General features: G+C 54.3%; 1 protein-coding gene across 1 annotated transcript; it reads left to right on the top strand.

Annotated features, from left to right (window-relative positions):
• The first annotated feature begins 116 nt into the window (after window positions 1-116).
• Window positions 117-7,776, top strand: LOC102872003 (gamma-interferon-inducible-lysosomal thiol reductase-like). Its single transcript, XM_006885984.1, has 9 exons — window positions 117-274; window positions 496-661; window positions 4,197-4,397; window positions 5,638-5,820; window positions 5,908-5,982; window positions 6,117-6,209; window positions 7,084-7,236; window positions 7,576-7,629; window positions 7,714-7,776. The coding sequence occupies exons 1-9, from the start codon at window positions 117-119 to the stop codon at window positions 7,774-7,776; spliced, it is 1,146 nt and encodes a 381-aa protein (XP_006886046.1).
• Window positions 7,777-9,983: the final 2,207 nt, after the last annotated feature.

The following is a 9,983-nucleotide window of genomic DNA, read 5'->3' as shown; positions in this document are numbered from 1 at the left end:
GAAGAAAAGTTGTACAGGCAACAGGGAGACCTCAACTGCTGGTGGTTGAGTGGCCACGTCCATCTGCCTGCCATCTCTGACCCCCACCCCACTGCCCACACAGCCAGTATTCTCTGATGGAGGATGAAGACGACCTCCCCCACCATGAGGAACGGACATGGTACGTGGGCAAGATCAACCGCACGCAGGCCGAGGAGATGCTGAGCGGCAAGCGAGACGGCACCTTCCTCATCCGAGAGAGCAGTCAGCGGGGCTGCTACGCCTGCTCTGTGGTGTAAGTGCTGGGGGAGAGGGCCCGCGGGGGGGGTCTCTTCACTCCCTGCTTTGACTTTCCTGGGGCACCTACTGGGACCTGGGAAAAGGAGGCAGCTGGGACGGGGTCTAGTCGAGAAATGGGGTCCCATGGAGAATGGGTGACCAGGGCTAGCTGGCAGGAGGGCGGAACCCAGGGAGCCGAGGACACCACGTGACATGTCGCCTGGCCCCTGCCCACAGGGTGGACGGCGACACCAAGCACTGTGTCATCTACCGCACGGCCACCGGCTTCGGCTTTGCAGAGCCCTACAACCTGTACGGGTCCCTCAAGGAGCTGGTGCTGCACTACCAGCACGCCTCGCTGGTGCAGCACAACGACGCGCTGGCCGTCACGCTGGCCCACCCTGTGCGTGCCCCAGGGCCTGGGCCTCCGCCTGCCAACCGCTGACGGCCTGGCACCTGGCAGGGCTGCCACAGGTCACCCACCCACAGAGGCTGGGACAGGGCTGCAGACCCGCACAGCCCGGCCTCCGCTTCCTCTTCTCTGGCGTTCTCAGTCTACTGACCTCTCTTAGTCTATCTGAGTCTCTGTCTCCAGCAAATCCGTCTCTTCCCATCTTTCCTTCTCCCGGTGTCTCTTGAGTCTCTTGTCTGTCTCTGTTTGTCTGTCTGTCCTCCCTTCATCTTTCTCTTTTTCAACTGTCTCTCTCCTGTGTCTCTTCCCGTCTTTCTTTCTTTTCCCTTCTGGGTATCTTTGTCATTGTCTCTCTCTACCTCTTTTTCTCTAACTCTCTCCCTATCTCTGTATTGGGGGTCCTGTACCCCTTCCCTAACTCCCCACGGACACTGCCCTCCCATGGTTCTGGCCACCTGATCCCCTGCCCTGCCCAGTGTAGGCCCCTGGGGTCCCCGAGATCCCTCCTGGCTGCGCCTGCCCTGTTTACAGAGGCCCCTGGGCTGCGCGGCCCCAGCTCGGGCACCCTGATTTTTAAGCCATAGACCCGGGGCCGGGCAGGAAGGAACCTCGCACGGCCACTTCCAGGAGCCTCTGCTGTGATATTTGGGGCCGGGCGGGACCCGCCCCACGGACCCCAACTTCCCTTCCAAACCCTGAAGTGAAACCTGCCGCTGAGTTTTTTCCCCTACGAGGGGAGCAATGTCAAGAAATCCCCTCCTGCCCTGAAAATCATTAAAAATAAAACTCGGGCACCGGGCCCACCCAGCCTGGCCCCTGGAGGCTCCGCTGCCGCAGGCTGTGGCCAAAACGCTGCCCACCAAGCGTGACTCCGGCCTGCTTCTTTTATCATGTTTCAATTTTACTTTTCCTCGGCAGTCGAGCCCTCTCTTTTTCTCTTCTTTTGGGACAAGCATCCTGGTTTTTTATGCTGTCAGCCCAGGAAGGTACATTTTGTACGGTACATTGGCATTGCCACAAATAAAGCTCTGGAACCGTTGTATTGCACTTGCAGTGGGTCTTTGTTGCTGCTTTGGGAGTGGGATGGGCCTGGTGGGACCCCCATGGTTGAGGGTGCACACACACCATGGTTAGCACAGGGCCCAGGGAAATGACAGACTCGCTCGGGGGGGGGATCACAGAAGAGACCCAAACCCTGAGCCCAGGGGACCCTAGACTCCACCCAACTGTCCACAGGCCTTCAAACTCACCTCCCCCCATCGTAATTGAGAGAGGCCCTCACACTCTCACTAACTCCTCCATATCTTCATCAGAGTTACAACACCAGGACTTCAGCATTTGAGTCCCCTGGCCCTGTGACTCCATCACTTTGCACCTGTCTTGTGACTTCCATCACCATCATAGGGTCCTAAGAGACACCAAGCTGGGTCAGGTGGGTGCAGCACCCTCCACCTGGACTCTAATCACTCCTTCCACCCCCCCCCCCCAGTCTTTTTCCCTCAGGGCCCTATCCCTCAGCCCAGTCTGTCTGTCCTTTTTACCCTCTTACCAGACAGGCCTCTCAAGGCCCAACTATGTAGGACAGGAGTAAAGAACAAGGAACAAGTTGCCTCTGCACTTGGGGACAGGAGAGTCCCCAGCTTGGCCTCAGAGGCCTGGAGCTGTCCTGACCTCCGCCCCTATCATATTCTTGGTCAGGAGGTGCTCAAAGATAAACTAAGTACTAGTTCTGCTCTGGTCACCTAGTGGGTAAGTAGAGCTGCCAAAAACCAGAGGTGGACTGTTCAAATCCACCACTTGCTCTACGGGAGAAAGATGGGCAATTTCCCACACGATTTCCAGCCTCTGAAAACGCGCTGGAGTGTCAGCTACAAATCCGTTCAGATTTAACAGCAATGAGTTGGTTTGGGTTTTTTTGTGTTTGCTCCCACATAGAGGACCCAGAATAAAGCTTGTCGCCAGCCAGCCTGAGGCCCCTTCTCCATCTTCTTTCAACCACCAGCTGTGTGCCCTGGGGAAAACTACTGTCCTTTCTGGTCTGTTTACTTACCGCTCTCCCCGGGGACCCTCTGAAGGTTTAATAAAATGGGTTGTGCCCGCAGCAGGTGGGCACTACATTCTAGAGTTATAAACACTGTGAGGTGTGCACTGCAGAAGCATGCCATTTACACTGATGGTTAATTCTACAGCAACACCCATCTAAAGGCAAACTATGGGTGCAAGTCTATGGGAGGCTTCCAAGGGGACCTGAGCTTGTGGGAGAGCTGGCATGCAGGTGCAGGACGGCCAGCCCCTACTCTCAGGGAAACCCCAGCTCCGAAGCTGTTGCTGCTACCTGTGTAGAAACGCTAGCTCTGGTTTCCTCAGAACCAAGCAGGGGGAGGCCCAGAGCAGCTGCGTGTCCCATTCCGCCTCGTGCCTGGCCCTGTGACCGGCAAAAATCTAAAGGTCTGTTACTTCCCCAACACACCTGCCTCCAGACCTTTTCCGAGGTTCTTCCGTTGTCTGTGTGTCCTGTGGACAGCCCCTGTCCAGATTCCTCTGGACCACCTCAGGGTAGTTTTATTTCTCTGTCTTCTCCCCACTTTACAGAGAGAAAAGCTGAGGCTCCAGTTTCTTGCCTGAGGTCCCAGCAGACAGTAGAGCCAAACTCAAACTGGTTGGCCTATGAGTCTGCATCTTACCCCATCACTCCTTCCCCCTTAGACAAAACAAGCTATCCCACCACCAGGACCACGGCCCATATTCTTCTCAGTTCAGGGAAGATAGGAGGAACCAACCTTCCTCTTTTCCCTTAGCTGGATTGGGGGTTCTCTAGGGAAGTGAGGAGCCTTGCTTTCTGGCTTCTGCTTTCCAGCCCAGCTGCGACCAAGCCTGAGTCAGCCTTACGGGAGGGAAGAGAGGTGGGGGCTGTGGAATCTTGGCGGTAGGGTCACAAGGGACAGGAAGTGGATAAAAGATCAGAGGAGAGGGAGGGTGAGAAGGACCGGGGACAGGGAGAAGGAAGGAACTGGACTATACCCACTGCCCCCACCCCCACCCCCAACTAGGGTCCAGGTATTCACTCTGGCCGTGGGTCCCCTCATATCTTGGGGATCTTTGTCTCTCGCTGTCCCTTAAGTCTCCACCCACCTCCACTCAAGGTGCTCAAGTCTCAGGCGTCTTATGACTGAGGAAAGCTGATTTCCTGGCGAGCGGGAAGGATGAGGACGGAATGAGACCCTACAGCGATAGTGCCCGTGACTTGGGACCCAGACAGACATCTGATGGCCAGTGGTAGGGCCGTTCCTGAAAGTAGCACCGGCGATGGCTCCCAGAGGGGCCAGGGGATCATTGGGCCAAGAGAAGGAGAAGGGCAGGGGGATCTGCGAGAGGGGAGTCCTGGTTCAGAGAGGGGGAAACAGCAGTAGAGCCACGGACGCGAGACTGAACATTCGCCTCAACCAGAAGAGCCCTGGGAGGCGTGGCGTCTGGTGGGCGTGGCGAGGGCGGGCCTCCGCGCAGTTAAAAGGCAGCTCCCTCCCAGGCCCCCGCATTTCCACCCCATCTTCCCGCCGCGATGAACTTTGCTCCCCTCCTGTTGCTACCGCTGCTGGAGATCCTCGCGGTGTCGCGTGCGTCCTCAGCGGGAGAGTCCACCAAGGTGGCAGCGGCCTGCAAGGTAGAGACCGGGAAGCGACAGGCCTGTCCTGGGGCCACGGCGCCTCCTCGCTCCCAGGCTCCTGTGGTGGGGGGGGAGGCGTCCCCACCACCCCACTGCCGCACCCCACACCCTCATGGAAGTTTCACTTCCCTGTCCTGTCCCCCTACCGCGTCCGCATCAGCCCTGCCTGAGGCTACACTTGAGTGCCCACTGTGTGCCTCTGGGGAGGGACCCAAGGAGCCTCCCCTGGATCCCCGACCGGCCAAGCAGCCTCCCCCGACCCACCCCCCGACCACCCGCATGTAGATGGCTCTGACTCTGTGCATTCTGGCCGGAAAGGGTTCCTCGCGGTTCTGCAGAGAAGGGAGCAGACACCACAGAAGTCCAGGGACTGGCCGGCAGCCCGCATCCACCAGCTGTCCACCGTCCGCCCCCCCCATTCCCCTCTGCATCCATCACTACCCACATAGGAGGCGCTGCCCCTGTGCAGTCTGGCTTGGGAGGGGTTCCCATGGGCCCATTGGGAATGGGAGTAAACAAGGAACCAGCTCGCCGAGGCTCTGGGGGTGAAGTGGCAGAGATGTGCATAATTAGGTTCCTGTAGTATGCACCTGCAAAAAGGCGGGGTTGAGGGTGGTGCCCAGAATTGTGTGTGAGGACTTTTAACCACGTGCAGCCCTCACACCAGGGGGCTGCAGCCAGAGGGCCTAGAGAAAAGCAAAGGTCGTGCATAGATTAAGTGCCTACTGTTTACACGCGTGTGCCCATCTGTTCATGCAGAACTGAGATTTAGGGAGGTTTAGCAACACCACTGGTCCCCTGGGTGGTGATGCAAGCAGTTGGCGCTAGACTCCTAACCTAAAGGTTGGCAACTTGAACCTACCCAGTAGTGCCGTGAAAGAAAGACCTGGTAATCTTGCTTCCATCAAGATTACATCCAAGGAGGGGTTGGGGAATGGTTGCCACCAAGAAAACCATGGCGAAGCTGTATTTCCACTGTGCTGCTCTGCTGTGATGCTGGGCCCCCTCTGCCTGTCCCTGCTGCAGCTTGGCCTGCCTGAACCCTGAGGGTGGAGGGAAGGGGTGTTCCCGGAGGTGGCCTATATTATAACACATGGGTTTACTGTAACTCTACAGCCACTGGTTTGGAGCTTTAGGGGGCAGGAGCACAGAAGGCCTCCGAGTTCCCCCAGCTAGGTCTGGAAGGAGGGCATGGGATAGAGCCACCTGTTTGCCGCTCCCTTTCCACATGGGAACCAAGTGGGCTCAGAGAAGGAAGGGGCCACCCTGAGCTCTTCCACCTCATGCCCTCTGCTCCCTGTAGGCTGGCGTCCTGTGCCCAAAGGTGCCCACCAAGAACCCTGACGCACCGCCTGTCAGCGTCAGTCTCTACTATGAGTCTCTGTGCGGTGGCTGCCGGGGATTCCTTATCAGGGAGCTCTTCCCCACTTGGCTAATGGTCGAGGAGATCCTTAACGTCACGCTGGTGCCTTACGGGAATGCTCAGGTGTGTGGGTGCTGGGCTTACCAAGTAAGGGAGGGAGGTGTGCATCCAGACATCCAGCCAGACGCCCCTTGCTCTACTGCTTTGCAGGAGCAAAACGTCAGCGGCTCGTGGCAGTTCACGTGTCAGCATGGAGAGCGTGAATGCATGCTCAACAAGGTGGAGGTGAGTGGGCCTGGGGGCGGGCATTGGAGCTTCTGCCTCAGGGGCCTCTCCCGTTCAATCTCACCACCATTACCATGTCGGTGTGAACACCAGCGACGCTGCCCCTCATGTCTTTGCCTGACCTCAATCCTCAGGCCTGCCTGCTGGACAAGCTGGATAAGATCCTGGCCTTTCTGACCATCGTCTGCCTGGAGGAAATGGATGACATGGAAAAAAACCTGCAACCGGTGAGCACATTCCTCTGTCTACACTAGAAGGGGGCAGGCACCAGAGACCATGGCTGACCCGAGTTCACGTCCTGCTATCGCGCTCCAGGAAAATGGCCTCCTGCCTCAAAGCCTTCAACTCTCAGAGGGAATCAGAGGATGAGCGTCACTTGGGAGCATGAGTTATCAGAGAGGGCTTCCTGGAGGAGGGATTGGGTATTCGAGCTGAGCTTAAACAGATGAATAGGAGTTTGCAAGGACACAAATGAGCGGCCTGTGGCATACATAAGAAGATGGTAGGACCTGACTGCCTGTTTTCCCAAGGGCTTGTGAATAACAGTTCCCAAAGGAATAACTCATCTGTCCCAATCTTGTATTTACTCATCAGATATCCAGCTTGCTGTTTAAATATACAGATATAGATATAAAGATATATAGATAGATATTCACCACAATAAGATAATGGGGGGGGGGAAACAAACCAAAAATCCAAACCTGGGGCTGCCCATGAGGCCTCACCTTGAGACATCTCAACCCTGTGGGGTCAGAATGGGGCTGGGGAGCGCAGGACAGAGGAGGAAGCTCTCAAGGAGAGGGGCCTTTAGCAGGTGCTGGAAAAGGAGGAAGGTGTCCCCCCCGGTGGAGGAAACAGCATGTACGGCAGCTCTGAGGAAAGTCCAGGACCGCTGGTCAGGACTCAGGACAGAGATCAAAGAGGGTGGGGGTTCCCATTGAGGTGCGCTAAGCATCCACTGTCTGAGGGCATCTTTGCATACTGGGGAGCATGCCTCCCAACTTCTCTCGGCTGAGGGGCCGATGGCAGGCTGATCAGGCGATAACAGGGAGGAAGCTGAAGCAATGCCTGCCCTACTTACCCGCCCTCCTGCACCCACAGTGCTTACAAATCTACGCCCCAGAGATGTCCCCAGACACCATCCTGGAGTGTGCAATGGGGGACCGTGGCACACAGCTCATGCACGTCAATGCCCAGCTGACGGATGCCTTGCAGCCGCCCCACCAGTATGTGCCCTGGGTCGTCGTCAATGGGGTAAGAGCCCTGTCGCTCTCGTGTGGGGCCAGGACCATGGAGATGAAAATGCCCACTGGGCTGGGAGGCAGCGGCCAAGCTGGGGCGCATTTGTAGTCCCTTTGGGACCAGGACCTCAGGAGCTCCATAGCATATTAGGCAGCCAGTTCAAATCCACCAGCTCCTCAGAGAAAGAAAATGGACTTAGCTCCTCCAGTAAAGGTTTACCACCTTGGGACTCAATAGAGAGCTGGTATAAATTAGATCCAACTCCAAGGCGGTGGATCTGGGAGTCAGGATCCAGGGTACATGAGTTGGGGCACTTGGAACTGTGCCTGTGACCTGTCTTGCTTTGTGCAGAAACCTATGGATGATCATGACCACCTTCTGAGCCTTGTCTGCCAGTTGTACCAGGTAAGCTGAGCAGAGGGCAGTGGGATTTGGTGGACGCATGGTGGGTCTCCTTCGAGGACATTAACTCACAGCCATCCTTTCCAGGGCGAGAAGCCAGATATCTGCCAAATTGGGCCCAGGCCTCCGAGGGAAGTCTGTTTCCAGTGACGGCCATGCGAATGGGCTGCCTCCATCTTTCTGATCCCCTGCTCTCAGAACCCGAATAACTCCTACATATCCCATGAAGCCCCGACTCAAAATCCCACTCCAGGGCAAGAATTACGCCCTTCTGAGAATGGTGCTCAACTGAAACTACGTAAATAAACTCTTCAGGAGGCTGTGAGTCATTTTGACAAGTCAGAAAACTCCCCCTTGGCCTGTGCTGTGCTGGGTCCCCTGAGAGGCCTCAGCCATGTATCTGGTCTCTGAGGAGCCCCTCGTCCAAGGATGTGGAGTCAGAGTTGGGCCAGCTAGAGGAACTCTGGTTGGGAGGAATTTAGGGGGGTAGGGAGGACTTTGCCTAAGGCACGGGGTCTTGAAGGGTGATGAGGAGTTCCTTGGGCAAAAAATATATGCACTAATTTAAAAATATTTCTAGTCATCCCCTTTGTGCTGAACCCATACCTGATATTAAGACCCTTGAAGCGCTTTTTTAAAATTTTTTAAAAATTTTATTGTTTTGTGTGTGTGTGTGTCATCAAATTGGATCTGACTGGTACAGGAGATTGCCCCTCCTTCTCCAGCAGAGAGAGCATCTGGAGGATTCGAACCACGTACCTCTGGGATTGCAGTGCAGCGAATCTCTTGTAGTCTGTAGTCATGATTAAGCCAGAGAGCAGTGGCTAGGGTTAGGGGATCTGAAAGTTAAACAATATGTTCACTGGGGAAGAAAAATCAAGGCATGTCAGCGAGGGGGCCAGTGTATATAAACCCAGGCAGGCAAAGACGGCAGGATGTGTCAGTAGTTAGATCGGTGCTGGAATGCCAGACCAGGACCAGGACGTGTGAGCATAAACATGTTAGAGAATGACCTCCACTGAAAGGTAAAATCCTAGGGGAGCTCTGGTGGCCTAGTGGCAAGAAGCTGCAACTACAATCCCAGAGGTGCACGGTTTGAATCCACTAGATGCTCTGCTGGGGAAGGAGGGGCAATCTCCTCCTGTACCAGTCAGATCTGATTTGATGGTACACGCACACAAAAATAATAAAATAAAATAAAAAAAAGAAAGGTAAAATCCTGCTGCTTATGCTAATGTCAACTGAATATGCATTTAAGATTGTATTGGATTTGTGGTTAATGAGGGAAAGTGATAAAATATTACACCCAGTTTAAAAGAGCAGAACTTCCCCTGTTGGACTTATGTACCATTGAATTGAAATTAGCTCACCCTCCAGCAGGTTTTCAGAGGCAGTTAATTGCTCAGGAGGACACTGCCTGCCTTTCTCACAAATACCAGGGTTCGAAACACCTGCCTTTCGGGTGGCAGCACAACTCCTTATCACTAAGCCAACAGAGCTCCCTGAACTTCCTCACAAGGTTTATTTTTGTTTTGCTTTTAACATTCATTGCAGATTTATTCTAACATTCAACTTAAGGGAAGTGTAAGGCCAAGACTCCAGGATTGGTCACATGCACCCCAGTCTGTCTTATCTAAGGGGTGTGTATGTGTGTGATTTGAATGAAGGTTTGCATTTAATAAGTTATATTCATTGTGCTCCACGCCACTGAGTTCAGTCCCACCTCTCTCATTTCCCTTTTCTGTCCCTTCCCCACTCCATCCTACTCTTTCCTGGATTCTGAACTTTGCCCTTGTTCAAATGCTTCCTCTTTGGTCTAGCATCACTCCATCTATTGTTTGCCTGAAAATTGAGCCATGGGGCTGGGCTCAGTTCCAGGCTTGAAGGGTAGCTTAGGGCCATAGTCCCAGGCTTGAAGGGTAGCTTAGGGCCATAGTCTTTGGAGTTCCACTGGTTTTATCAGACCCGTCATGCTGACCTATTTGACAATCTTGAGTTTTGATCTATGGTTTTTCTCCCACTTTCCCCAGGACCTTCTAAGGTGATCCTTTTTCACAGCAGTTGGTGGTGGTAGCTGGGCACCATCTACTTCTTCTAGTCTCAGGGTTCAGGAAAGCAGAGGTCTGAGTCATCCATTAGTCCTTTGAATTCATCCCCCTCCACCCGCCCTTGATTGTCTTCATTCTTTGCTCTGGATTAGGAGACCAATAGTTGTTCCTCACACTGAGTTTTCTTTACTGTTTGTTTCTTCCATTTTTTACTTGAGTGAAAGTTTGCAAATGGTATTGATTTTCCAAACACTCATTCCTAAACAGGGAGTTAATTACAATGATACCTTTGAGCTGTGGTGCTGGAGA

Source organism: Elephantulus edwardii, unplaced genomic scaffold (assembly GCF_000299155.1).
Source record: "Elephantulus edwardii isolate Elephantulus edwardi_28Jun2011 unplaced genomic scaffold, EleEdw1.0 scaffold00045, whole genome shotgun sequence".
NCBI classification, from domain to species: Eukaryota; Metazoa; Chordata; class Mammalia; order Macroscelidea; family Macroscelididae; genus Elephantulus; species Elephantulus edwardii.
Note: the sequence above shows the minus strand (reverse complement) of the source record. Positions and strands in the feature narration are given on the sequence as shown.

Excerpts from the sequence above, each read along its gene's own strand:
- LOC102872003 (XM_006885984.1), top strand. The coding sequence starts at position 117 with ATGGAGGATGAAGACGACCTCCCCCACCATGAGGAACGGACATGGTAC. Across the intron at positions 7,237-7,575 it reads CCTGGGTCGTCGTCAATGGG|AAACCTATGGATGATCATGA; the intron begins GTAAGAGCCCTG and ends TGCTTTGTGCAG. Across the intron at positions 7,630-7,713 it reads TTGTCTGCCAGTTGTACCAG|GGCGAGAAGCCAGATATCTG; the intron begins GTAAGCTGAGCA and ends CATCCTTTCCAG.